The sequence below is a fragment of the Temnothorax americanus genome, unplaced genomic scaffold (assembly GCF_048541705.1).
Source record: "Temnothorax americanus isolate GAGA-0224 unplaced genomic scaffold, ASM4854170v1 Scaffold1, whole genome shotgun sequence".
In the NCBI taxonomy this organism is placed as follows: Eukaryota; Metazoa; Arthropoda; class Insecta; order Hymenoptera; family Formicidae; genus Temnothorax; species Temnothorax americanus.
Window position 1 is genome coordinate 5,860,193 of NW_027509230.1, and position 27,771 is coordinate 5,887,963.

The 27,771-nt window shown below is 38.4% G+C and overlaps 5 protein-coding genes across 13 annotated transcripts in view; 2 read left to right on the plus strand and 3 right to left on the minus strand.

Annotated features, from left to right (window-relative positions):
• The window catches only part of Dila (centrosomal protein dilatory), a 69,620-nt gene extending 51,009 nt beyond the window's left edge, over positions 1–18,611 (plus strand). For 3 of the 6 annotated variants that reach the window (XM_077410317.1, XM_077410407.1, XM_077410503.1), the window contains exons 4-13: positions 15,090–15,321; positions 15,777–15,870; positions 15,989–16,061; positions 16,156–16,588; positions 16,821–17,038; positions 17,199–17,358; positions 17,450–17,706; positions 17,789–17,960; positions 18,033–18,196; positions 18,317–18,611. In XM_077410317.1, the coding sequence (XP_077266443.1) occupies positions 15,109–15,321; positions 15,777–15,870; positions 15,989–16,061; positions 16,156–16,588; positions 16,821–17,038; positions 17,199–17,358; positions 17,450–17,706; positions 17,789–17,960; positions 18,033–18,196; positions 18,317–18,455 (1,923 nt within the window). In that variant the 5' untranslated portion in view covers positions 15,090–15,108 and the 3' untranslated portion in view covers positions 18,456–18,611. The remainder of the gene's footprint in view (positions 1–15,089; positions 15,322–15,776; positions 15,871–15,988; positions 16,062–16,155; positions 16,589–16,820; positions 17,039–17,198; positions 17,359–17,449; positions 17,707–17,788; positions 17,961–18,032; positions 18,197–18,316) is intronic. The other 3 variants (XM_077410583.1, XM_077410674.1, XM_077410762.1) reach the window with 3 other exon arrangements.
• Positions 642–14,036, minus strand: Drep2 (DNA fragmentation factor-related protein 2). 3 transcript variants are annotated; one of them, XM_077411071.1, is made up of 5 exons: positions 13,033–14,036; positions 7,728–7,824; positions 6,765–6,938; positions 5,642–6,006; positions 642–5,123 (listed from the first exon to the last, which is right to left on the minus strand). In XM_077411071.1, the coding sequence occupies exons 1-5, from the start codon at positions 13,042–13,044 to the stop codon at positions 4,260–4,262; spliced, it is 1,512 nt and encodes a 503-aa protein (XP_077267197.1). In that variant the 5' UTR covers positions 13,045–14,036; the 3' UTR covers positions 642–4,259. The 3 variants fall into 3 exon arrangements, with proteins under 3 accessions (XP_077267197.1, XP_077267278.1, XP_077267362.1); XM_077411152.1 differs by having other exon boundaries at positions 642–5,120; positions 13,033–14,032; XM_077411236.1 differs by lacking the exons at positions 7,728–7,824; positions 13,033–14,036 and adding an exon at positions 6,260–6,435 and having other exon boundaries at positions 6,765–6,886.
• Positions 18,612–19,438: 827 nt separating the features above from the next.
• 128up (GTP-binding protein 128up) lies at positions 19,439–21,673 on the minus strand. The gene is made up of 8 exons (XM_077412139.1): positions 21,483–21,673; positions 21,227–21,392; positions 20,901–21,031; positions 20,496–20,735; positions 20,092–20,260; positions 19,888–20,017; positions 19,683–19,805; positions 19,439–19,595 (listed from the first exon to the last, which is right to left on the minus strand). Exons 1-8 carry the CDS (start codon positions 21,522–21,524, stop codon positions 19,493–19,495), a joined length of 1,104 nt encoding a protein of 367 aa, XP_077268265.1. The 5' UTR covers positions 21,525–21,673; the 3' UTR covers positions 19,439–19,492.
• Positions 21,674–21,841: 168 nt separating this feature from the next.
• LOC143901463 (uncharacterized) lies at positions 21,842–23,358 on the plus strand. Its single transcript, XM_077413835.1, has 5 exons — positions 21,842–22,252; positions 22,350–22,482; positions 22,555–22,675; positions 22,918–23,047; positions 23,225–23,358. The coding sequence occupies exons 1-5, from the start codon at positions 22,123–22,125 to the stop codon at positions 23,293–23,295; spliced, it is 585 nt and encodes a 194-aa protein (XP_077269961.1). The 5' UTR covers positions 21,842–22,122; the 3' UTR covers positions 23,296–23,358.
• On the minus strand, positions 23,288–27,597 carry Twy (fas-binding factor 1 twitchy). 2 transcript variants are annotated; one of them, XM_077409885.1, is made up of 13 exons: positions 27,467–27,597; positions 26,161–26,651; positions 25,869–26,063; positions 25,662–25,802; positions 25,384–25,580; positions 25,144–25,306; positions 24,768–25,059; positions 24,459–24,691; positions 24,231–24,374; positions 23,993–24,157; positions 23,820–23,929; positions 23,629–23,743; positions 23,288–23,491 (listed from the first exon to the last, which is right to left on the minus strand). In XM_077409885.1, the coding sequence occupies exons 2-13, from the start codon at positions 26,485–26,487 to the stop codon at positions 23,417–23,419; spliced, it is 2,157 nt and encodes a 718-aa protein (XP_077266011.1). In that variant the 5' UTR covers positions 26,488–26,651; positions 27,467–27,597; the 3' UTR covers positions 23,288–23,416. The 2 variants fall into 2 exon arrangements, with proteins under 2 accessions (XP_077266011.1, XP_077265933.1); XM_077409807.1 differs by lacking the exon at positions 27,467–27,597 and adding an exon at positions 26,786–27,262.
• Positions 27,598–27,771: the final 174 nt, after the last annotated feature.

Consider the following 27,771-nt stretch of genomic DNA (forward strand, 5'->3'; position numbering starts at 1 on the left):
ATAACAGCGGTCGAACGATCTAGGAATGTCAGATCTAAGAAACCCAAGATCTTACAGCGATTTAAGATCCGTGAAATCTTAAATTGGAAAAAAGATCTACGTCCAAAAAGTGACCCTCCGAGCAGGACTTTAAATCCAAGAGGACCCGCATTCCTAGATTCCGACAATTTTGCGATCCAAGCGCATCACGCTCGAAGGTAAGATGATCGCGAACGAAGTACGAGATGAGATAAGACACATGGAAAATCTTAACGCCAACGGAATGACGAGTTTAGCTCTTTCCTCTGTACGTGGGTGTCTTTTGTTATTTTTTTTTTTTAGACAACCTCAAAATTTGTTTTCGAGTGTTCCTCGAGTTGGCCGTAACCGTGACGACCTGTACGTATAAAGTGGTTTCCCCACGACAGTTCTCGCTGTGTGTTATTATATATAATATATGTATATATCTATATATGTATATATTTATATACGCTATCGAATAACTCCCGCGCGTCGTGTGCCGCATCATTTCTCTCTCTCTCTCTCTCTCTCTCTCTCTCTCTCTCTCTCTCTCTCTCTCTCTCTCTCTCTCTCTCTCTCTCTCTCTCTTTCTCTCTCTCTCCTCCTCTCTCTCTCTCTCTCTTTTCTTCTCTCCTCCTCGTCTCTCTCTCTCTCTCTCTCTCTCTCTCTCTCTCTCTCTCTCTCTCTCTCTCTCTCTCTCTCTCTCTCTCTCTCTCTCTCTCTCTCTCTCTCTCTTTCTCTCACAGTTGTTCGAGAGTATACTTACAATAGAAATATATTAAAATTGCAAAGTTTCACATAGATCATATCTCCAACACGTATATTCATGTAATACATTCGCTAACGTAAATTCCGAATGATTCAGATTATGCTGTTACGCGTAATCTATACGCGCGCGTATGTAAGCATATGTATTTTTGAAGTATCGTTCGAAACTTTCTCTCAACTTCTATCCCTCTCATGAAAACGCGATATCTACATAATTGCTTCTTAAACAAAATATAAAAATAAAGCCTAATAATTTTTATGGTAAGAATAATATAAAAAGATAAATTCCACGAAGTCTTGTTATAAATTTGAGGAAAAATGAAATACATAAAAATTCTCCCGTTGAAATTTAATATTTGCACAATATCTTTCTTAAATAATTATTGTTTACGGTAAGAATAAATTATGTATGTAATTACGCATTGATTTTATATCCTAAGGGAAGAGTAGAAAGCTTTGAGCGATGCTACCTACTGTGTACTCCGCTTCGAATGAATGACTTTCATTCGCGGATCCAGTCCGAGAATCGTAGCTGCGGTGAGCTAAAATAAGTAAAATAGGTACTAGATTCCACTACTATTCTATAAAGAATTTAGAATTAAGAGAGAAAGAATTAATAACTGAGCATGCCAAAAATATTTAAAATGTTTCAAACATTTCATTAATTTATAGAAAATGCAAGGAACTGAGGATTAAAAGAAGTTGAAAGAAATTAAAAAAAAATTAAAACCAATTGAGAGAGATTAATCCACATTATCTGAAAAAAAATCAGTCAAGTTATTTAGATCACGTGGAAAAATTAGTTCCGAGGAATCTAGTACCCAAGTGATCGAAGATCGAAGAATCCGAGGATCCAAGGATCTTAGGCTACGAGAACATGTTTCACAAATCTACAAAAAGAATTTACGTCGGCGAGAAACAAACAACTTCATCTCCCACCTCCATTGTTATCGCGTCGCTTTGTCATCAGCTTTGACGTCGCTCTTCGCGCGGTTTATGAGTCGTCCGCGATGTTCGATGAATTAAAGGCAGCCACGCGATACACTTAGATAAATACGATGTTTAATTACGATGTTCGATTTAATATCAATCTGAGCATTCTATGGCGGTCTATGAGTTAATACACGTGCTTGCCACGTGTTATCCATTCGCCATTCGATTATCATCGATCATTTCCGACATCGATTGACCTTGCACCTTCGCGAGATTTTTATCCTCGATCGCGGCTATTAAAAATATAAATTAATCCCTTATTGCAGAACACTTGTATATTTTTTATGAGAGAGCAACGGTATGACAAACTTATTTGCTGTGTTGCTAATTATATATTTGTAAATTTTCGATATCCCGTTAATAAATTCCAAAATGTTTCGTCAATACTCACCCAAGAAAATTTAAACTAAGAAAAATTTTGATCTGAAAATCTTAATCTGCAATAAGAGCTTAAAGATTTTATTCAACAGTTGAAGTTAAAGCTATTTATCTTGGGATTTTATACTGTGAATCTACACAAATTATCCTAGAATACTAAAATGATATATATAAATTAAAAATATTATTAAATTAAATAAATTTTAATCTAATATTGATAAAACTTACGAAAACTGAACTTGAAACTTGCAATAAAGGATTAGGTTCTTTATATAATGAACGAACGCACTACGAACAAAAAGAAAGAATTATCTCATCGAATTTAGCCGAGTCTTGTCGAGTCGAATTGTTACGCTTTTGTATCTATTCATGCTTCTTTTAGTTTATTCTCCTTTCTCTCCTTCTTTCTCCGTCTATCTCTCATTATTTCTCTTTTACTTTGTCTCTTTAGATACGGCAGTGTTGTGGACGGTTACGGAATCGACGTCCGTAATCCCAAAAATGTTTCCTACAAGTATACACGCTAGTTTTAATAAATACATATTTCAACAACCGTCTTTAGAACTAGGTTTTTAATAAACTTGTATATTATATCATATTACACATGATTCCGTTACGTTGCGATCTCTTTCTTCCCTTGCTTTATTTTTTCTATTCTTTTTTTTTCTTATTAAGAAAACATATTCGGAAGAAATGTCGCTTCTCGTCGATCTACCCTCTATCATCTTTCGAATTTCGAATTAGGTTCCTCCCTGCGACGCGGATGTAATTCGCACGCGTCACTCGTTTTTCGCTTTTCCGTGGATCTCATCTTTGATCCGAGGATTTCATGAATTTCGAAGAAGCTGTCGATTTTATTTATAAGACTGATATAAAAAGTCATTATAATGACAAATGATTTGGCACAATGTTTCGTAAAAACTTGAGAACATTCATCTAAATTTCCTCAATTCGAAGATTAATAGCCACAAAATCACAAAATACAAAAGTAAAGCTAAACAACAGTGGCACTTAATTCTTGATAGTCTCCTAAGACTTCTCTTTATATTCAGATTCTATCAAGATTACGTGATAGCTCTAGAAATGATTTAACACACGGCTCTAAAGAATCGCAAATGTGTCAGGATTAGTGGAAAAAAAAGAATCTATCGAGTCTCAGGTTTTAAAAACTTATATCTTAGGACCTAAGAAATTTAGAATTTACAATGTTTAAGGTCTAAAGTACTTAGGATCTAAGATGTTTAGATCTGAAGTCTGTTCGATTTAAGATACTTGGAATCTAAGGCACCTAGAATTATAGTGTTTTAGAGTCTAATTGTAAGATATCTTACATTTAAAATTTAAGGTGCCATAACTTAAGGAGGCCAAGATCCAAAGTTCCGTATAAACTACAATCCAAGAAAATTATATTCCCCATAATTCAAAAAAAGTAGGAATTTAGAACAAAATTTGAAAATTTTTTCAGAGAAGCTTAGAATCAAACATTAAAAAAATATATCTTGAATTGAAAATAAAGATATTCTGGATAGTTCTAGAATTTAAAATTTTTTAGAGACTTTTTAGAAACTTGTAAAATTAATATTACAAATTTTAAGTGCACACAGAATTTTACACAGAATCCTAAGATTTTACAGGATTGTAACATCGGAAATCTCCTTAAAAATCTTGGGATCCTATAAGGAGAAAATTCCGAAATCTTAATCTTTGAAAAAATTGTAGGAATATCCTGAGAAATCATAGAAGACTTGGTTTAAAAAATCCTAAGTTCATTAAATCTTAAGCGATTTATTCTGCAGAACTTTCATATATTTGGCACAAGACAACGCTGCTATATCTCTTAATCTTAGAAAATTCCTAGAAAATGTTAAAAAAAACCCCAAACTGATTGGGAATCCTTGAAGGATCACAAAGATCCTAGGAAAATTCTAGGAAATGCTATAGACTCTCAGAAAAAATCACAGAAAGTTCGAGTTTAATCAATTTTCAAAAAATCCTCGGATTTAATGGAAATACCACGTGATATCCCCGTTCTTATTTCCACTGACAACGTGTCCTAATTTAATAATAATCAGGAATAGGTATAATCTATCTATCTATCTATCTAGTAAACCAGCATCATATTAAAGTCTATCCTCCTCCTCTTCTTCGTTATCCTCGTTATTCTCTTCGGACTCCTCTTTGTAGCCGGGATGCTCTGAGATCGCGTAATAATTTCCATTGTAGATCACCCCGAGCTCCCGCAAGACATCGCCCCGTATGACCGCCTTGATCGTCCAATTGTAGATCTCCTCGCTCTCGCTCTCGCGATCCAGCCGCTCGACGTCGAGGATTTTGGAGCTAAGTCGCTCCAGTATGATGCCAATGTCCTTGATGCTAAGGTGGTGCTTCTGATCGACCGTCAGCTGATCGATCAGTAACAAAAATTTCTCCGAGGTCACGATTTCGTCCTCCATTATTGTGTTCTCCGTTTCGGACTCAGAACTGTCATGCTCTTGATGATGGTGGTGATGATTATGATGTAAGTGGAAGCCAACAGCACCGGCTAGACGCGAGCTTGACTCCTCGTCAGCGGTATCGCGAAAACGAACATGACCTTTGCTAAGGCCAGGTCGCTTGGTGCCGTCCGATAGGGAGGACGGCGGCTGTGGCGACGGCGTTTGCGTTTGCTGCTGTTGCTGTGGATGTGGATGTGGATGATGCGGATGTTGATACTGCGCATGCTGCGCGTCCTGGATCGGCGACGTCGCCACTGATTTGTGTACAGCGATTCTGCGGCCCTCCTCGTGCAGGGCGCAGCAGTGGAAATCGCACTCGCCGATAGCACCACCGTCGGCGCCATTCACCGGACTGCCGTTTCGCGCGACCGGCTGATGAATGTGGTTGGAGCATTCGGGTGTGTGGATGTGGATGGTCGTACTGTCGAACGAATTTGTGCCTTGCTTCACCAGACGGCCCGGCATGTGCGATTGCAACGGTTGTTGCTGCTAGGATGAAGATAAGCTTACAGCGTGATAGATAAGAATTTAGTTCAGTTTGCGTCAAAATTTCACAAATAAAACACCTAACTGGTTGAAATCAAATAATTAAACGATTACAACAATGATCTAGTTCACTTTCTTCAAATCTTTAAAGAACTAACATAGAGAACTAATGCCATATTGATCTCTCTAATTACAAGTAACGCAATGATTGCGCTAAATTGATTTAGAAGATCGTGATTGATAAAAAAAACTGTCCACAGATAAAGCGCTTAGATTAGTACGGCTAACAGATTAGTATGGTAGATCATTGTTGAGATCGAAAAATTCAGTGCAACGTTGAGCTGACCTATTTTCTTAAAAGCATGAGCGGATTAATTTCCTCAGGACTTTAAGAAAATGAATTACATCACTGTCACACTGATCTTTTCAATCGTAGATTCTGCGGTAGGTTTAGAAACTTGCGCGATTGAACTAAAATCTAAAGATGAAACGCTTAAAGTAAAACTGTAAATTGAATATACCATATCGTCATGATTTATCACAGTGATTCGCGGGCTGGTGTACCGCGACGGGGCAATCTCGCCGGGCAAGTGCGTCGTCTTGCCGTCATAGCCGAGCTTGTCCAAGCTGGTCTGGATCACCAGGGACGGCCGCTGGGCGCCACTCAGGTCAGCTTTCTTAGTCGGCGAATACTTGGAGGTCTGGGCATCTTGGCCTGCCTTCGCCTGCTGCTGCTGCACCTGCGACGACGATGACGAGCGCTGGTCCCAGTGTAGTACCACTGTGACTCGGCCTTTATTGTCCATGATTTTCCACGATGGCGTCTCATCGTGCAACTCCAGCGCGTGGATCGTCTCGCAGACTATTTTCGGGATCGCCGAAATTGCTGAGAAAGAGAAAGAGAAAAGGAGTTATCAGTTATCGGTGGACGCGGCTGCGGGGGATACGGGTGGTGTTCGGTGGTGCAAGGCGTGACGATCAGTGCCAGTGATCCATCGCAAGAGTGCGAGATCCACAGATCTTAAGGAAGCCAAGAGACTTACTGATTCAAAAGTCTAAAGAGGTTTCGGGTGATAAAGAAGATTGTCTTAAAAAATCCAAAACATCTAAAGAGAGCTTAAGAATAGAAGAAAACCTACTTGGTTGATCGTTTAAAGGCTTGTGTGTGTGTAAGGATTCAGTTTGATCCACATGTAATTCAGTTTGATCAGTTTCAATTATATCAGTTGCCTCGAGATTAGTTTCCTCAACCAAGTTGTCGATTTCCATCAACCAAAGTTGATCGTTGTAATATCTCCGTATGACTCTAAAGAAGCTATATATTCGAGGGTTCAAAAATCTAGAAAGTCGAGATATTTGAAAACAGAAGAAAAGCTACTTGGTTGATCGTTAAAGGTCTCTCTATAAGAAGATTTAATTTTTACTTGTTAAATGCTTTGATGAATCTAATTTATCGTATGATATACGTCTAAAAGGGGTATCCCAACTATTTTCATCTTTTAAATACTTAAAAAATTCTCGTTTTCTTTAGATGTCTTTTAAAATTTTCTGTCGCTCGTGTTGCTTCAATCTTAGTTTCCTCAACCAAGTTGCCGATTTCTCCTAAAGTCGATCTGTGTAATGTGTAATGTCCCTTTTACCTACCAGCGCGTATGATGTCGACGCCAGTAGGACACCAGCGTTCACCATGCCGCAACAGGAGCAGGATCGTGTTGTTTCCTAGTGTCTTGAAGTACTCGCCGTCCTCGACTTGCGTGCCGTCCGACTCCAAAACTAGCGAGACATTCTCGTTTTGTGGCACGCCCAGCTTTTCCTTACCTGAAAGCAAGGGTTGGCCAAAGGGTTGGGGTGTCAGATGGCGTTCCAGGGTTGTGATAACGCTTTAACATCAGCGTCAGTGTGCGTGTGGGCGTGTGCGTGCGCGCGTGTGCATGTGCGTTACATGTATCCCGTGTAAATGGGTGTGCCACGTGTCGCGTGTACTGTGTAATCGTGTGAATGGCGCGGTTGCGAATAATGGTGATGGTGCGTCCTCGAACGAATGAACGAACGAACGAACGAACGGCGCTTTGTTTCTGAGAAATGTTGCGAGAAATGTGTGTTGCGAGAGCGACACTTTCAAAGGAACTTTACAGATAATGCAATTCCGCGCCGCGATACGCTGCGCGGAAATATTTCCGACCGGAAATATTTCTTCGCCGGTCGGCCGGACAGGTGGAAAGAGAGTGCTCCGGAAGGACAATGCGTGACGCTTGCTTGCAAAGAGTTATCCTTAGCGTAACACGCATGGTTTTTTTTGCAAAGAATCTAACATCTTCCTCAAAGTCTTTCTGAAATTTTTTTTATTTATTTTTTTCTTTCAAAAAGATGTTTTGTAAGAAAAGAACGATATCTTGTGACCAGTAATCCAATATCTTAAATATCGTCAAAAAAATATACATCACGTTCAATGCACTACTGCTAATTTGAGTGCAGATTGTTTTAATGATATAGGAAGAAACTTTAAAAGATGCATTATAAACACAATTGGGCTTTTAATTGCTTTTGCTTTAATTTATTAAGCATAAAAACTAAACTTACAGACTTTTAAATTTAGATATGCCTCACCTCGGACAATCAACTCTTCGAAATTGCTAACGACCAGTCCTTTTCTTACGTTACGCCAGCTGTCCCATATCTTAAAAGGTCTCTTGGTCCGTAACTCCTGCGCAAGAATTAAATAATTAGTATTAATATTTACAGCAATTAAGATATATTATTAAAATACAAGTGAAGTAAATTAATTATTATTTTTGAGCCAAGAATAGAATAGGAATTTAGGCTAGAAAAGTATTAAAACATAGTTTTGAAAAAGTCAAGTATCAAAAGAGGAAGAGAGAAATTTTTACGTGATGGAAAGGGCATGACATCTGACATCGATTAATTTTAGTACAGTGAAAAAAATGTCGATGTGTACCGCACTTTAATGCACGGTAAAGTTAAAAATGGTTGACATTTGCGATTTATTATTGACCTTAAATGTTCTCCGGAAGCGCGTGCAAGCTCGCAGGCATTTAAAGCGCTTTGTAAAAATAAAGTTATTGAACATTAGAAAAAGGGTAAAACAGCAGACTTATGTTGGCATTAGTTGAAACATGCAATTTATATTTTTATACAGCTTTTTTAGCTTACGGTTTTAGAAAATGCAACATTGTGCAGCCTTGTGTGCATTTAAAATTTTGCGAAATTTTTATATGTATATGTGCATAAACGATAAATCATTGAAGTAAACATTTCTTGCGTTTTGTAAAATATAAAAGAAATAAAGAAATGTCGCGTATAAGAAATGATTCACACACAAATTAAAAATAATTCGCGACAAGAAAAGCGTGTGAATAAGGCTTGAAGAGCCTGACCCCGGGAAACGCTTGTCGCCCAGATGTTAAATGGAGTAAATAATTTCCCAGCATGCTTTGTACACATAACGGTCATGTAGAACGGTTGATAAATAAAATCTCATATATGAAAACTATCAAATATTTCATTATTTTTTAAACTTATAACATAATGCCGCAACAGGATTACATCTTATCATTTATATTTATTTATTTGCACAAGTCTGGTGCAAATTTAAATAAGAATAAGAATTAAATGAAAAATATATTGATATAACGTGCAGGACATACAGGATTATAAAAATTGTTCCAAGTTCATTAACATACGACCGTGACTAACATATTGGCAATCGAATCAATAAAGTAATGCAAAAATTATTTTAAAAAAATAGGGACCAACGTTTAAATGCGTGCAAAGTGTTCCTGAACTATCGCACTTTAATGCATTTACTGCATCTGGGAATTCTCGAGAGTTTAAAGAGTCTAGACCTAGATCTATAGGGCTTAAAGATTCACTCGAAATTCCACGCATCTAAGAATCTAAAGATATCCCTTCTCTCAGGTCTTGGAATCTATAAATTTGAATATTCAAATATTCACGATTTCTGCGCGAGCATTCAAAATAATTCGCAACGCAAACTCCTATATGATGCTTATGTTAGATTTGCATGTACATCAAGTATAACGTAGAACTGATTTATATCGAATCATAAACGCGACCCACATCTAATAATATTCATGTTAAAAAGGTAAACGCAATAATAATGCATGGCGCGGGACACTTACGGCAACGGTTTGCACGTATATCTTTCCACGAACTCTTTCCACTCGGAGACTCTTTGCGGATGGTTTATCGGATGGTGAATTATTTCGTTAATTTACTTTAATTTACTCGGTTTACTTTAGGAGGCGCATATATACTCCATACAATTTACTCGCGAATATATTCGTCTCCGCCTCGTTTCGTGCACTCTATCGTATACTTCTCACTGTGGATACATCTGCACTCTTCGATCGGCGAGATTGCATCCCGACGACGTCGCTAGCGATCTCGGAATAATGCGAACCGAAGGGGTGCATTATGTTTGGGGTTGTTCCTAGTCCTCAACGGGGGTGGCGCTAAGGGTGTATAGGACGCGTGCGCAGTTTATGATCGAAAGCACTGACCTGGTTTAACCGGTCTTAACTTGTAATATCGCTTATTTATTCTGTGCGCACAGTAGGATTTGCCGGTCATTCATTGTCAATACTAATATATCGTTATTATATTTGTTAGACATTTGTAATTATTAAGTATATGCGCAAGATATATTAGTGCTCGATTTAACCGGACGATAAAAAATATTCTATTTATTTATTTTTATTTCGTACGGACGCGAGTTATTGCGTTAATTCGTTATTATTTTCCAAATTTTATTGTTTCTCAAAACTACAGATATTTCAAAATAGAAAATTCTCGGAATTTAAAGCACAACGCGAGTGCTTAGGCTTTTTTTCACCCAACGATTTGATATCTACTGAAACACGCGAAGATCTACGGATTTAATTAACTTTAAGAATTGAAAGACTTAAAAGAAACCAAGAAGAACCTAAATCTAGGATCTAAGGAGACATAAGTAATATAACACGAGAGTTCATATAATAAATATACAATAATAATCCAGATAAATAATAATTCACAACATAAAAATACAGATGAGTTTGATACGAGAAATCAGAGAGAATCAGAGAGAATTCAGAATGTACTCTTACATTAGAGTCAAAACGCCCAGCATGTTTAAATGAATCCAAAAATTCAAAGATTTAAAAGTCCAAAGGCCTAAAATTGAATGTTTATCTTAGCAATACAAGTATCAACGTCTTTCATGTAATAACCCCTCGCATTCGCGAGCTTGCCGTGGATGGAACTTAGTAAACAACATCGCAACGTGCTAACGAGCAAATAGGGAACCCGCCTGCAGCTGGAACGTGAATGTACCCAGGTGTATCCCTTAACGAAGTATCGTCGAGAACCGCTGCCGTCGACTACTTCGCGAATTTTTTATTTACTTATAAATCAAACTCGGAGGATTCTAAAGTCGTGGAATTTGGAATAACCAACGAATCAAGAATAACGCTGAACAAATATTTAACAGAACCTCCCTTTTGTAACGACGTCTTTCCGATGCATCCGCATTGAAACGTTCTTAGATATTTATTCGTTTTAAATATATTTTCTTAAGAAACTTAACAATTCGATTCTCCACCTATTTAGAATTTTTTATTTAATTTATTTATATGAGAAATCTCTCACACACACACACACACACACACACACACACACATGCATAATCATGCAAAATGTGGACTCTCCAAAAATGCAAATTTCTTCGTTGAAACCACGAACTCAGGTGCATTCTTTAACAAGAAATCTGAAATATATTCTCTCAAATCCTTTCTTAATTTAAGTAAAAATTATTTAATTAAAAGTTTAGAATATATATCGTATACATATATATATTTTTTGTCCAAATTTGTTTATCTCACAAATTGTAAGTAGAGCCAAACAACAAATACAGAAGAATCTTTTTTGGAATATCTCAGAGGATCTGACATGAAACTGTAAATACGCGAAGAGGCTTTTACAATGAAACAAAAAGTATACAGGAATTTTGTGAAACGTGACAAACGATGATAAGGATTTTGCATGGAAGAGTCCGCGAACGTGCAGAACGACGAGAAGAATTTTGCGAGCATGCAAAGTAACGACGGACGAACATAATGAGGTACAGAGCGTTCTACGAGCGAGAAAAGCATTCCGCGAACAAAAGAGTAACATTCTCGCGACTCTGCTCTGTGTATAATTTTCAATATAAACAGGTCGAGAGAAAATATTTGCAAAAAGCGCATTGAATATAAAATTTGTATCTTGCGGACTTCTTCAAGAAGATTCCAACAACTGTACAGTGACAAGGATTCCGGGATCTTGCAAATCGGTGAAGCAGAATCTACGAGCGAGTATAGTGGGGTGTATTGTAAGAAGGCAATGAGGACGAGTCTATATGAGCGGGAAAAGCGTGAGGAAAGTTTCTAGCGGTAGACAAAACGGATGCAAGGAACTCTGTGAACACGTAAAAGCGACGAACTAGCCTTCTATCGAGGAATAAAGTGATTAAGTGGACTTTGCAAATGGAAAAAAAATGTCAAGGAAGAACTTACGTGCGAATAAAATAACGAGAGAGATTTTACTAACGCTAAAAGCCTTGTAGAGAAAGTTTTATTAATATTAAGAAAATATTAATACTAATTTATATACAAGGTGACAAGAGGAATTCTAATCATCCGCATAAAATAAAATGATAAGAAACTTATGAGCAAAAAGAAACAACAATAAAGATTAATTTCAGAAACATGCAAAGATAACTAATCGGCGCTTTAAGATAGCTAGGAATTATCTTAAAAGAAATAATTATTAATTATTATTGAAAAAATATGTATATACGAAGAGAATGCTAATAGAAAGAATTATTGATAATTCTTCAAAGACAATCCTGATGGTGAAATGCTATTCTAAAGTAAAAAAGAAAAACGATCACAAAAATGAGGAAAATCTTAAATATTCCAGACCCGATTCCCTATTTATGAAGAGATACGTTCGAACATGTTTCCTCTCTATTTATTATTCCCCTTAGAAATCGCGGATGTGGTGATAAACGACTCGAATCATAACTCAGAACATGTCCACAAACTAGGACAACAGCAGCGAGTATCTCTACAACTATGTGCTTCCATATTACAAATGAAGAAAAAGCGTGTCCATCACAATGGATGCTATAGGTGCGAGGGGATTAGGAATTCTATGAATTATCGAGAAAACGTAATCCTCGATATCTTCAACTGATAGAATTCAGGAGTATCAGGGTGGGATTCTAAGTACACACACACACGCGATATAATTCAATAAAGCGAAATAAATCCTTACGGGGGCGGTCGGGCGGACGTTCCAAGTTATAAGCAAGGATTAATCGCGAAGGATACTCTTGAACAAACACAATTCTGTAATCGGGCGGTTTCAGGGCAATCTCAATCTCGTGAGCACATAGAGAGAAGATGTCCCCGAAAGAGCGAAATGAGGCCGTGCGATTCTTATACAAACGAAAAAGAGTGGAGCATTCGCGCGGACACCTCTTTATGGGAAAACCGCGCGTCTGTCGAGGCGGGGAAGGAGCGGGCTGAAGGGCTCGTCCCTTCGGCCGTTCGGCCTTGCCTAGAGGGTGATGCACTCTGGGGGGGGTGCAAGCCGAGGACCGATCTCGTCGGGTGTCACGAGGTCACGTGAAAATAGGTCATCGAGAGGCGTCCTCTCCGCGGAGAAAGAAGACTCTCTCACGACGGGCGACGAGATTTCTCTCGTTCGCGATACAAAATAAAGCAGGAATACGAGATTTCTCCTTCCCTCGCCCACCCCTCCCGCGTCCCGCGTCGCGAGGATGATTCGCAAGGTGGATGCTGCATGGGCGCGAGAGATGGGAAGGAAGCTGCCGGAAGGATATGCGTACCTCTCTTGCCATTACGTCATAGCCCTGCAGGTAAGGAACCGTCCCAGCAGCAAGCGCGCGGCTTTATTCCGAAGGAACGACCACCAAGGCGAAGGGGAAGAAGGCTGCACGTCGCATATCGGGGGATGCTGCTTTCTGGCTCGCGCTGCTGTCCGCCCAGCTTGCTCGCGCGTACACTCTCGCAAGGTGTCTCTCTCTCTCTTTCTCTTTCTCGCCTTCTCGCCTTCTCGCACCGTCTCTGCCCCTCTCTCTCCTATTTCTTCCTCTCCCTCTCTCTTCCTCTTTCTCTCTCTCTCTTTCTTTTCTCCTCTCTTCTTCCTATCGGGCGCGATACTTGGCTCGGCCGGTCGTCTGGCTGGCTGGACTCACTGACCGAATAGAGGCGGGCTGTAGCTACTGGCTGGATGGCTGGCTGACTGGCTGGCTGACTTGTATCACTGATCACGGCCGACAGACGTGGTGGTCTTCCCTTCCTCACGCGGCTGCTCCTCGCCGAGACGCTGCTCGCCGTTCCTGTCGCACCCGCGGCGCCGCGCCTCGCTCCGTCCCGCTCCCACGCACGCACGTACGCGAGGCGTCGCGAGGTAGACGAGAGCGAGGAGCGCACACACACAACACCCTCCGTTATATACCGCGATTAAAGCACGGCCGCCCCCGGCCGGCCGCCCCTGCGCTGCCGTGCCGCCAGGACAGACAGCGGGTGGTGAGAGAAAGAGGGCGAGTAAAACGGCGAGGAGCGACGAGCAGGGGCTGCGGCGACGTACCGTACGTCCGTCGACGTGGACGTACCTGGCCCGACGACCGTGCCGTGCGTACGTGCGATTAGCTGGCGTGCGTCTAAGATTTCACTGGCGCATACGACGGGGGCCCCCGCGAATTGTAACACTGGCTTCCTCCCAGCGGTTACTGCGGCGACTCCTAGTTTTAGATCGATTCTCCTACGGTACGTACCGACGTACGCCGCGAGGGGTCGGAAGGGCCGCTCTGCACATACCACCCTCTCCTGTCCGCCGCCCTGTCCCCTCCCTCCCGCCCGTCCCCCCTCGCCGACACCCCGCCGCCACCTGAAACCCCTAGGAAACCTCGCCCCCGTGAACGCCACCGACAGCCGACACCTGCGACTACGTGGGAATGTGCAATGCCACCCCTGAGGATACGGGGTTGCATTTGGGGTAGGAGATTTCGAGGGGTGAGACTTCTCTCCGTGGGTAAATGCGATCTTGGGTCAACGATCACGACGATAAAGTCGACGGAGTCCCGATAAGAGAGATTTTTCCTTCGGAATTCGATGAACAGGTGTTTTCCTGACCGAGAGTTGAAACGGAAGGTATCGAGTGGAAGTGGTCTTACAGTGGTCAGCTAGAGTTCAGTCTTGCACAAGGGGGAAATATCCGCGAGACATTACGATAATATGATATGATAATATGATATAAAATTCTTCGTAGTCCGATAAATATAATCTTTTGTTTATAATCTATCGTATTATTTAGAAACCGAAGTTCAATATAGTATACAAAATATACCATAATGATGGGTTAAACGAAAAGGGTTTATTATGCGCATCAAAAAACGCATTTAGCGTATAGTCACAGTCGTTCCTTCGTTTTCGCGTTCACCTGCAATTATGCATATGCGTGCATTTCGTGTTTCGCCGACACATGAAAGTCCGAGCAGAATAGCTTACTTATAATTTTAAGATAATGTTTTATGCTTTAAATCTTTGTTTTTAGTAACGCACAATACCGTCTTGTAGTGTCTCAAGTCTTACAAATATTGACACTTCGTGCATACGTTTAAGACGTGAGACACAAGACAGTATTGTGCGTTACTAAAAACAAAAGATTTACATAAAACATTGTCTTGAAGTTATACGTCAGCTATTCTCTGCTCGGGCCCTAAAGAGAATCCATTCACCTGATTCACCCTTGTTTACAACACGTGCTGACGTGCATCGCCATGGCGATCGACGAGCGGCGCTTAAATAAATGCATCTGCACGTCAATGCACGTAAGTTTGTCGACCAGCTCGGTATACCCCGTTTATATATTTTCCCGTAGGCAAATATATCAAACGGACATGGCAGCGAAGAATTTACGCGAGAAAAAGCGTGATTTCAATCAGAACCTGATCGAGCCGTCTCGCTCGTTCGAACAGTTGTGCAACATGATGAACAAATTGGAAAAAGATAGCAATATTGAAATCGCAGAATGCAATCGAATGGATTTACTGGCCGTCGATGTAAAATACGATGTCGATCTCGAGCCAGCAATGCGCAAGTACTCGGGACAAGTAAGAAATAAAAAGTTCAACTTTAAGGTGATCCTAAAGCCGTGATTTTAACCGGTTTTTTTCTTAGCACTAATCTTTTACGTGGCTTTATAGAAATGCAAAATTCTTGTCTAGAATTAAAGTACGCATCAAAATCTAGGTCATGGTGGTCGAATTTATATATGGTGGTCGTCACGTGTAACAAAAAATATTAATTTTTTTTTCGTTTTTGATATAAATTCGACCACCATGACCTAGATTTTGATGCGTACTTTAATTCTAGACAAGAATTTTGCATTTCTATAAAGCCACGTAAAAGATTAGTGCTAAGAAAAAAACCGGTTAGGATCACGGCTTTAGGATCACCTTAAGTTTATCTTTAAGAATAAAGTCCGATTTATTCAAGGATTATATCGATGTTCATAAGCGCGATAACTTCGCTCCGTTATTAAAAATCAAATTGTAATTGAGCGCAGATCGAACCGGAGAAAGATGTTGCCACAGACAAGTGTGGGTCAATTGCAACAACTTACGAAGATATAATGTCCTTTTTAGGGACGCTAGAAAATGGTACTAAGATTTAATAAACTAGCATCATTAAAATTATATTTAAAAAATTTAGGGTTTCACACACACTTATTTTATTTGTCAAAAAAAAATTTGTGTAACGTTACAATCTTTATTGCAGAAGATACGCCGGAGAGTGACGTAGCTGCCAATAACGCAACAATTGTAATCTCGTCCTGCCAAAATCCTAGTAGGTGGGGACTTCCTCTAATATCTTGTAAGCGAAGTGTATCGCGCGTGAAAGAAGAAAACGGATAAAAATTATGTAAAACGTTTCTCCTCCCGCAGGTACGAAGTGCAGAACCTCAGCTGTCAACGGGACGATTTAGAGACCGCGAGATTACAAATCGAGGAGAAAAACGCGACGATAGAGTGTTTGAAAAATCAATTAAAGTCCGAGCGCAAGGCGGCGTGCGATAAAATGACGTCGCAGAAACGCCATCACGTCGTCAGGACGAAGGAATTGGAGAACAAGTACCGGACGATCGTGAAACGCCATCAGAAGTTTATCGAACAACTGCTAGCCGAGAAGACGGATCTCACGCAGAAATGCGACTCCCTGGCGCGACAAATTAAAGAGATGGAACAGAAGATCCAGCGAGACTTGAAAGTAATTAGCGAGAGACACGCCGTCGAGTTGCAACGCGCGAAGGAGAATATGGCAGCGTCCGAGAAGATCCGGCGTGAACGATGGCTAGAGATGAAAACATCAAAAATCAAGGTAATCGTTAATTTACGTCGATTATTATTAGTAAATATAATTCAAGAGGTCACTTCTTGGGTCTCAAATTACAAATTCAATTCTGGAAAATAATATCTTTAGGCAGGGGGGATGAGCAAAGAGATCTGATAGGTAACTGACATTACAGACAAAATGTTGTATACAATAGTACAATGAAGTTACACGGCACAATAAATAGTTAAATACTACACGGAGATTATTGATATCGTAGGAAATGACAGTAAAAGGGCTGGAGCCAGAATTGCACAATATGATGGAGCAACATCAACAGGAGATACAGGAGTTAAGACGCACGCATATAAAGGAGTTACAAGATACGGAATTGCGCGCGATGCGTAGGTCGAATCAGCAGCTGGAGCAATTGCGAATCGAGTTGACAGACAGCCATGAGAAAATGTTGGCTAAGGAGAAAGATATATTGGCGGCAAGGTATCGTAAATCCTGCACACCGTGTATTAATCTTAATATAATTTTAATTAATAAATTAATCCGAATAAGAGACATTTACTTCGCCACAAAATTAATAACAATTAATTGTTAATAAATTAATTTTAATTAAGTCTATATAAATCATAATGATATTGACTAGGTACAAAGAAAACCTGGAAGAGCAAGAAGCGCATTTTCAGACGCAACAAAAGACATTCGTGGAGCATTTCGAAAGAGAGAAATCGATGCTCGTTGCAGAGCAAAAGAAACGCGACCGGGAAACAAGCGTGATGATACAACAAACGGAATTACATTTTCAGGTCGGTTTTAAAAATATTCTTTCACCGTTGACAAGAAACAATCATTTAACAATAATTTATATATATAATTACTTAACTTTTTTTTCTGCAGAAAGAAACAGAAAGATTAAAAGAGCAACACGAAATTGCTAAGAGGAATTGCGAGGAATCCTTGAGAAAAGAATGGCTCGCGTGGGCGGATAATTATAAAAAAGAACAAAGCGTGACTTTCACAAAAGCGGAGACTGCAATTCGTAACAATTGTCAAAAGGAGAGAGACAAGCAGATAGAGCTCGCTATAGTTAGACTGGAAAAAGAATCTCGTGAAATGCAAGCTAAACTGCAGCAAAGTTTCGATAATAAATTGGAGTAAGTTTATAACGTATCTTCCCAATTAAGCATAGAAGTATTAAGAAAATTGTCACAATTCAATTGTCGAAATCATTTTCAGGCTAATGAAAGAAGATTACGATGCAAAATTGCAAGCCGCAATTAAAAACGAGGGTATTCATAAAAATAAATTACTATTGTTGGAAGAAAGATTCAAATGTACAGAAATTCAGTTTGGAAAAACAGAAAACAAATTAAAAGAATGCATATCCAATCTCAATAATATGAATGAGGTAAATTTTATGAAAATAACCAATTGATTACATATCATTACTATCATTAATTTGCAATTTGTCGATTTATAGACGATTGTAAGGTTGACTACAGAGAGAGACGATGCAAAAAAGATAGCAAGGAAGGAAATTGAGACGGAAAAAAGAGAGTTGGAAGATAAAATCGCATCGCTTTATCAAGAAATAACACAGAATAACGTTAACAGAGATCAACTTATGGCACAATTGCATAGCAGGTAAAGATTAATATCCGATAACGCATTAATAAAAGATTAATGCATAAATCGATATCATAAATTATTGTAATACATCGCAACAAATATTGTAGACTCAATGAATCTGACGCTTTGTTTTAGAATAAAATTTATAGTCACTCAAAAGGTTTTAATTATAAAGAATCTCAATAAAAAACTTGGTGACGCTAATTCAAGATGCGAACACTTGGAAAAATTACTGGACCAACAAAGAAAGGAATATATTTTGAAAACTTTGTAAATAATTTATGATTGCATGTATATAAATGTATGTGTATATGTAAGGATAAATTAATTTTTACTATAGAAATATTTTTTCCATTTTTAAAACACTAATTATTTGTCATGAATTATACATGTTACGAAATATGACGTTATATAAAGATAATTCATATCTTTAATATTTTGTTTCATTTATATATTATTTCCGTTCATACGAGTATATAAAATAAAAAATGTATAATTTGAGGGATCCTAAAGTGAAGGCTGAACTTCCTCGACGTCGGTAATGTCAACATTTCTAATCCTGTTTTCTATGTCATATATCTATATCTGTCCTTGTCTAACGAGAGGCATCTGTCCTTGTTTCGCGTGCTGCCCCATCTCTCGTTACACGCAATGTCAACCTGGATGTGCTTTTGCACATATAAAAGTTTATTTAAACTAATCTTTTTTTCTAGGCTTTCAATCTTAGATCTAATTGCACGATATTGTTCTTAAATGTTGTCCCTAGGTCATGCCGGTCTAATTTTATGGATATTTATTGTGGAATTTTTGTACAAAGCAAATATTGTCGTCACGTATACCAAAAATTAACAAAAATATTAATTTTTTCTCGTTTTCGATATAACGTCGACCACCATGACCTAAATTTTGATGCGTACTTTAATTCATAGACAAGAATTTTGCATTTCTATAAAGCCACGTAAAAGATTAGTGCTAAGAAAAAAAGCCGGTATTACAGACGGCTTTAGGATCCCCTTAAATGATAGGTATAAAATATAAATCTCGAGATTGTGTTTTATACACAATTTCACATATAAAACCAAATGTATTTATAATGTTGCAAAGATTTACCACAGTTCTTCATTATTTATGTTACATTTGTATGTTTTCTCATCATCTCAATCGAATATAATAGCGATTTAAATATATGTATTATATATGTACGTATATAATATATCCATTATATTTAATTAACATGCAATATTTTTACAAACCTGATATCATTAATCTCATTAAGTTTATTTTTGCTGCCAAGAAACGACAAGAAAAACATCACACTTTTTTCACAATTTGCACAACATCCTCGTCACAAAGAAGATGGTCCTTCCCTACTTTCTGAGGTTGGTGTTTTACCGATGAGCCCCATACTAACGCGCTGCAACATGATCGATTTGCTAATATCCAGCAACGAGCAAATAATCATTTTTCAAAAATTATAAAAAATAAAATACGAAAAACTTACTATTTAAATTCTTTCGCAATCGATCTGTGAAGCTTGTTACAGAAATCTTCAACGGTTCGCCTTTCGGTATTTAATACTACGGGTGCGTTATAGTCTGGGAGTTGTCCCTTCGGTTTCGTGTAACTGTTACAAAAATGAAAATTATATGTCGTTTTAATAGAATTTTATAAATCAGTTTATACAACAATTTAAATTGTAAACTTACATTCTAACAAGTTGTAGGTAGTCCCACATCTTCTCCAGCAGATCGTCGAAGTTCCATTTGTGATGGGCTGAGATCGGCACGCAGTGTGGAATTTTATAAATAACATCTAGTTCTTCTATGCTTATTTGATCTACGAGAGAGCATTCTTATTTATCGATGTTTCTTATTATAATACACTTATGATGTTTATTATCACACAATTACCTATTTTATTCAAGAGGTAAATGCAAGGGACATAAACGCGATTCCCTTCTATAACGTCAATCAAGTCGTCTGAAGTGGCGTCGTACCTCAGCGTGATGTCCGCGTTGCTAATTTTATATTCTGACAAGATCATTTTTACCGTATCGAAATCCAATTCAGTTTGCGGGCACTGAAACAATCGTAATAATTTTTAATTTCGATATTTGACGCTGCATCAAGTATCAACGCTAATCGGTTATTCGGGAACGCACGATTTCACTTGAGAACGGTCGACTTTTTTAGTCGACGGATTGAGGGTTCGATTTCAACTCTCATCCCATGTATACCTCATTTTACAAAAAGGTCAATTCGGGTACAATAAATTACTTCAATTGTCAAATGGTTATTCTAGATCATTTTCTTACCATTGTTTGTAAATTGATACCACCCTTGTCCTTCTTCTTAAAAGTTATATTTGGTGGCTGTTTGTTCAGTCGCAGACCAAAACCTTCCAATTCGTGCTCGATCAGCCGCTTGTGCCCGAGCGGTTTGAGCACGTCCAAGACGATGAAGATCAAGCTGCATGTTCGCGCCACAGCGATGACTTGTCGTCCACGTCCTTTGCCGTCTTTTGCGCCCTCTATAATACCTGGAAGATCTAACAGCTGCAAGATGCACTCTGTTACAATCTTACTCGATTTTACTGCCACATACAGTTAATTTCAATTTAAACTGAGAAATATTCAAGATAAAAAATACTGATACAAAAGGTCGATCACCAGACGCACAAAATATATAACAAACCGTATTCATTGGGGAAATGGATTTACCTGTATTTTTGCACCTTTATACTTTATGCAACCAGGGACAGTTGTGAGGGTTGTGAACTCGTATTCGGCTACTTCGGAGTACACACCGGCGAGTGTACTCAACAGGGTGGACTTTCCCACGGAAGGGAAACCTAAAAATTTAATTATCAGGTAAAATCGTGTATAGAATGAAATATAAGAATGTTGCGTATAACATAATCCGTAAGGATTTTATCATATTTTAAAGAGTCTCACACACACATGCTACAAACAGATCAAGGAACATCGAGACTGTTATCTGTCAACATATTGTCTGTCATTATTTGTCATAATTGGGAGGGACGCACCGACGAAGCCGATACGAGCGTCACCGGTCTTGGCGACCTCGAAACCTTGCTCGCCACCCCCGCCGCCGCCCTTCGGGGTGATCAGCTCGCGTCTAAGCTTGGCTAGTTTCGCCTTCAGCAGACCCAGATGCCCGGAGGTCGCCTTGTTCTTCTGGGTACGGGCCATCTGGAAGAGGAGACGCACGGTGTTGCGATAATGCCGCGAAAAATATATCGTGAATTGCGTATACGCGGCGTAACACGGAGCGGTGATTACCTCGGCCTCGATCGAGGCGATTTTTTCCAAGATCGTGCTCATTTTGGGATTTGTTCAAAATGATGTCGAACGAATTGCCCGGCCGAGGCCTCCTGTCACATTATTAGAATTGCAACAAAGTGCAACGTAACCGGGCACGCTACACGTGCGCGAATATATATGTTAAAATTCTATGACAGGCCACAGATCGTGCATTGTTGTTTGGAACTCTAGATGAGAAACCGAACAGCTCAAACACACGCAAATCCAGTTTAGTCCAGCAACAACGGTCGCGTTCGGCAGACCAAGCTGCCAGCCAAGTAGCAGTCGAACGTGATTGGCTCTTACTTTTAGAACCAACCAATCAACGCGGAGCGTTGATAAGACGACACTCAACGGTAAACTTTTCACTTTTCACGTTTCCGTCCTAGGGGAAAAGATACATGATCGATTCCCTGTAGGATTGGGAAATGCGATAATTCAGTAGTTGCCTATCCTGCGTTTTTGTACTATAGAGATATGCATGGAAGTTTGTTTGAAAACTTGTTGAAATGAAATCGAGGGACGTTTCGATCGAGAGTGGTTTTCGAAATTTCTATCAACCATTACGATAGACTTTTCTGAATATTTTTTGTGTCCGTTAGCGCGTGATCTGTTGGACATGGAGGACGTAGAACATTTTATAAAGGTTATGCAGCAGAAAAGGCTCGCTAAACAACGCGAATTGGACCGTCTTGACACGGAGACCAGTGAGTACGATAAGTTGCTGAAGGAATTGCAAGACTTGAGAAGTGAGTTCTGCCGAATTACTTCTAATTGGAATTAATTGTTCCACTCTCAGTGGAGAATCGTCGCAATTACATGCGTAAATGGCCCCATTGTTCACAGAGGACAGGGAACAATGCAAGGAGAACATTGCAAAACATTTCAGTACGATTACGTCGCACAAGCATTCTATACAAAAAATGGTAAACTCTACGAAGGACGTCTCAGGCTTGCCTGTGCCACACGATTTTGCAGAGTATGTATCACAGAGTATATGAATCTTCTATTTTCTTTCTTGAGACTATGAGACTTTGACGTGCTGTTTCAGAAACGTGGCAACAATGTTCACCGATGCGATCCAATTATTGAATAACGTAGGAGATCTTCACAAAGCACTCACTAATGATAAGGAGGATAACGTGGATCCTTTAAAGTTGATTCAAGCTGTGGTAAGAAATATGGGAAGTTTATTCAAGCATTGGAGATGTAAAATGAGAATCCTTAAGGTAAAATTTCATGGGCAGTAAAAAGCAGCAGCAGATCGTACTGATTGGCTATAAAATAGAGAAGTTCTCGAGTTCCTAGAACTTCTCTATTTTGTAGTCAATCAGTACAATCTGCTGCTACTTTTCACTGACCATGAAATTTCACCTTAAGCAAGTATATCTATACTTTGTAATCTGTCTTTTAGACAACGTGCACGGAAGCTGTAGGAAACAAATTATATCAAACAAGATGCAGTATTGCTCAGCTGGAAACCTTGAAAGAAAATGTAGTAGCGCTCCAAGAATATATCTTGGATAATAGCGATAATATTGAAGGTAATATTTGAGATTTTGACTTTTCAATACTTTTAATAGTAGTGCGTTTGCTATTTATTGAAGATTGAAATGATAATGTAAAGCATTAAATAATAACAAGAGGAAGAAATATATCTATTTGAAATATAACAATTATAACAATAGGATATAATAGTGACTGAAGGTTATTATTTACAGATGAGAGTACAAGTTCAACTGTCAATGGTGATTCAATGGATAGCGTCAATGGTGATTCAACTGTTACGTAATAAATATGTGAATGTTTATTGTCTGTTATTTGAAATATATAAAATACTAAACAGTGTTCATGCTTCATGCAAAAAGTATATAATATGCATTTGCATGTTGTGTATCAAAACTTCATGGCAGTCATGTATATTGAATATTATCTAATTGATCGTCCAGGTTCAACTTCAACATTACTAATTGAGGATCAACGACTTCCTGAAAACCAATTGTGTATAAATATATAAAACAATTGTGTAAAAAAATATATATATATGTAAAATATTAATTTATAGAATAATTCAAAATAATGAAGTTTATTATTATTATATGTTTCATATTTATTTTCCTCTTACCGTAAAATGAGTAGTAACTTGAAACTCGCGTTGCTGATTAGATAATGTTCGCTTGTCTATGTAGTTGTACGGGGTATTTGTACTTGTTTTCAATTTTTCCAAAGCCAATTTTTCGCTAAAAAAAAAATCAAAATTATTCAAGCATATTAGTTTTTTATACTATTAAAACGGATTCAATTGTATCATGTTACCTTGCCAAATTAATCTTTTCAAATTTGCCATAAGAATTGAATTTAGCTTTATCGATGTGACGAACGTCTCTCAGTGCTTTAATGGCTTCTTCATTTTTCGCAAATGCTATCTAAATAATTAATTATATTAATTACCGTCTGTTTAAATCACATGTACGTTTGATTATCATTACCTGTGTAAAACTCTCGAGATCTTGGGCGCGTGCTAAGAGCCGGTATTCCCTTTCCTCTAAGGCCTGCTGTTGCACTTCGAGATATTTAATTTTTTCTTGCCATTTCAGTCGTTCCTGATTCGCGAGTATAGTGGCATCTTGTGCTGCTTTTATTGCAGCTGCCGACTGCAAAACAACATTTTTTTATTTATTTCTCTAATATATATTTATTTCATAGAGATTTATCCATTTAATTTACCTCTATCTTCGTAATATTATCCGAATTACTTTTTATTGTCCTTAAAACTTCATATTGCTTCTTTTTAGCCGCGATCACTTCTTTCTCCTTTGTTAAAGCCTTCAGTTGTTTCTCTTGTTCGTTAAACCAAGATTCTTTCATAGCCTTATAATATATTGTAGATAATACACATTCACAGATACATCATAATACATATTCAGATATCAATTATCAATACTAGATAATTACCTGTAAATGATTACGCTCCCATTGTACTTTTTCTTCAAACAATTCTTTTTCGCGTGACAAAGATTGCTCCCTTTTTTGTAGCGTTTCCAATGCCTGATTGAGCATAGCGCTCTTTTTCTCTAACTCGAGCATTAATTGCGTAACGTGCGAATCCAATCTGTCTGCTACTTTCGTTATTTTCTCATGTTCTTGTTCCAGTAATTTCTGTTGCTTCTTCACTTCCACATTTTGTACTGTAATAATAATGTACAAAGTGAATAAAACTACGAATTATTTAAAATTATTTACCTAACAGCATCTCGAACATACTTTGCACATCTTCCTCTTGATTTTTTAAACAATATTCTCTTAACTTTATACTTTGGTCGTCTCTTTGATCAGTCTTTTCTTGCATATTTTTAATATTCTCTACAATAAAATCAGCTTTTTGTAACAAGTTTGGCAAGTCAGTCTTGTGGGTCGCTATGGTTGTCATAGCTAAATTCTCCACCTCTCTCATTTTTAATATACTTTCTATCGTATCAAAATGCTCTTTCTGCAGCAATCTTATATTTTGAGAGTGGCGTTCATAAATTTCTTCTATAACTTGCACGTGTTCCTTCTAAATAAAATAAATTAATTAAAACTAATATTAATTGTAACAGTATAACCATTGACAATTTTAAAATACTGAACCATCTTATACCTTTAAATTCTGCAATTCTTCCTTGTAAAATGTCTCAATTTGTACTTTTTCATTTTTCAGCTTTTCAATCTTTGCCTCATAATCTGCCTCTAAACACTCGAGTTCTTGCTGCATTCTCTTTTCCAATGTATCCGTTCTTTCTTGTAAGAATCCTATTTGTCGCCTTAGGAACAAAATTGTATGAATAATTTTTGGAAAAAAAAATCGTCGATATTTTAATTCGATAAAAATCCTACTTACTTATACGATTCATCTAGAATCGTTATCTCATTTTCATACTTTTCATTTAAGCTATGTAACGTCACTGACAGATGAGACTTCTCTAATTCTAATTTACGAATTGCACTTTCATAGCCCATGTTCTTGGAAATTAAGCTACTATGCACATTTTCCGAATTTGTATTTACATCAGTAATTGGAACAGCCATTGTGTTGGACTGCATCGGAAGATTGAATATAAATTTCGATTGCAATGCGATAATCATAATTCCTTTTTAAAAAACGACTTCAAGGCTCACCTTGGAATAATTTTCTTCAATTTGCTGTTTCTCATATTCATTGATCTCTTTTTGACTTCCCGATGATTTTGATGATCTTCCTTTTTCGCGTGGCAGTGATTCAGCTACCATTGTCTTATCCTCTTGTGGTACGTTTGCCACCTGCAATAAATAATAATAATAAAAAAAATAAAACCATTTTTATTACATATCAGTATTGCTGCTTACCCCTCGAATAATTTTATCAGAGCTGGATCTTCTGTGCTTGCTGATGAACAATTCTTCGGTAGGCGTTACTCTATCCTGAATATCATCGCTTTTATCTTCCGGGGTTTTTTTAGGTTCCAACCAATCTGGCAAATATTCTTCGGTTTCCAATTTCTGTCTGCTAAGATCTGCAGATGCCGTACGTCTCTCTGTCGTCTTTGAAATTGGAACAAAATTATTAAGCATGAATACCAAGCAAAATAAAATATTAGAACGTTTTAAATATACAAGCCTATTTTGAATTTATATTCACAGTTTGCTCAGCTTGATTTGACGTTGCGCCCAAGGAGAACAATCCTAGAGGATCATTGATTATCTCCGAGGTTCTTTTGCCTCTGCGGGGTTCTCTCGTTCCAAAAGCTGTTGGCGCATACGTCGAATGTTGCGATTGTGTCTTAGAAACCTCGGCTGTGGGCTGTGTCACTTCCAGTTCCAGCTGTACGGACTTCTTACTAATTGACTCTTTCAACTGCGACGTATCTCCAAACAAATCTTGCATCAACGATAACTTTTTTGCTTTGTCATCCAATGCTTTTGGCCTCTCAATTCCCGTGGTGTTGAATGCAGACGTCGAGCCCATTTCCTTTTCGTCTGGCTTTGAGCTCGACAACGACTCGTTGGAAATTCTTTTATTAAACAAGTCATCTATTATACTTCGCTTATCTTTTACCGCTACCGGATTCTTTTGGCTCGAGGGCAAATCTTCCTTATCAGCTAGCAAACTAGCTAGTGGATCGTCCTCGTCTATAAGCAAGAAATAATGAAATAATCTAATACATAAGAATACGAGAAAGCTATGAAAACTCTGTTAAACGTTTCTTCAAATGTGCGGCTTGGACGACACTTATAAAATACGTATTAATGTGCTTTAATTAAACCTGCAAACGTAATTCTCTTTTTGCCGTTTTCAGCGGGTGGTGGATTTCTCCTAAATGCATTACTGAACAGCTTGTCGTCCAAGCTGTCCATATCCTCCACCATATCTACCATTTTCGTCGCATTCGCGCGACACAATTTCGGTCGGTCGTAAGTAAAATACAGTGAAATATATTACAATTCAGCTTATGCCACTCGCAGGGCCATGCCAATTATTATTCTAGCCGCATATCAAATAGCAATCAAATAGACTTAAATAATAAAGATGTGTCACATATCAAGGGTCTGTTTTCTATTGTTGAACTGGCTGCACTAGTTCAGAGTTCATCTTTTTTTCACTCATTGGAAGGCAAAAGATAAACTCTGAACTCTCTCTCTGGTGCAGTCAGTTCAGCAATAGGACCCAAGCGGCTTCGGGAAGTGCATTGTGAAAGAGATAACACAGCTATGCACATATTTATCTAATTAACATAATAGACTGCCGAGACTATTTTAATCTCGCTAAGTGACAAATCAATTATCGACCGAAAGCATTTCAATGTGTCTCCGTATATTTCTCCTCCGCTCCTCCCTCTGCCCCGCCCTAATTATATTCAAGAAAATAATGAGATCCTAGGAGGCTTTTCTAAAAGTCAGCCGTCGAGAGAATACATTCATTATTATTTTTTCTTTCGAGAAAGCACCTTCCCGTTGTCAAGTGTGGCGATTTGTCGCCGCCGCAGAGAGCAGAGATTGGTCGTATGAGTCGTATGAAGTTCATAGACACGTATGTAACATATGTAATTGTACGTGCGCCGTATGGAGCCGGCTTAGGGCGAGCCTAAAGCTTGTATCAGACTACTGACTGCGAAGGCCGACCCGACTGCCGATCGCGACTGCCGGCTCACATCTAGCCAATCACAACGAAGCGCCGACTGACTGGTCGGCCGACTCGCATTTTAGACTTTGGTCTATTTCTCGACTCACCGACTCAAAGTCGGAACCAATA

Bases quoted from the DNA above. Each gene is read 5' to 3' on its own strand.
- Twy (XM_077409807.1), bottom strand. From the start codon at position 26,897: ATGGTAGATATGGTGGAGGATATGGACAGCTTGGACGACAAGCTGTTC. The intron at 24,375-24,458 runs GTAATTATCTAG...ATATATTATAAG, and splicing joins GGGAGCGTAATCATTTACAG to GCTATGAAAGAATCTTGGTT. The intron at 24,158-24,230 runs GTAAATTAAATG...GTTGTTTTGCAG, and splicing joins ATAATATTACGAAGATAGAG to TCGGCAGCTGCAATAAAAGC.
- 128up (XM_077412139.1), bottom strand. From the start codon at position 21,524: ATGAGCACGATCTTGGAAAAAATCGCCTCGATCGAGGCCGAG. The intron at 20,018-20,091 runs GTAATTGTGTGA...GCTCTCTCGTAG, and splicing joins TTACCTCTTGAATAAAATAG to ATCAAATAAGCATAGAAGAA. The intron at 19,596-19,682 runs GTAAGTTTTTCG...ATCATGTTGCAG, and splicing joins ATTGCGAAAGAATTTAAATA to CGCGTTAGTATGGGGCTCAT.
- Drep2 (XM_077411071.1), bottom strand. The intron at 6,007-6,764 runs GTAGGTAAAAGG...TCTCTTTCTCAG, and splicing joins CGTCGACATCATACGCGCTG to CAATTTCGGCGATCCCGAAA. The intron at 5,124-5,641 runs GTATATTCAATT...TCTTCATCCTAG, and splicing joins TGATAAATCATGACGATATG to CAGCAACAACCGTTGCAATC.
- LOC143901463 (XM_077413835.1), top strand. From the start codon at position 22,123: ATGGAGGACGTAGAACATTTTATAAAGGTTATGCAGCAGAAAAGGCTC. The intron at 22,483-22,554 runs GTATGTATCACA...GTGCTGTTTCAG, and splicing joins GTGCCACACGATTTTGCAGA to AAACGTGGCAACAATGTTCA. The intron at 23,048-23,224 runs GTAATATTTGAG...TATTATTTACAG, and splicing joins TAATAGCGATAATATTGAAG to ATGAGAGTACAAGTTCAACT.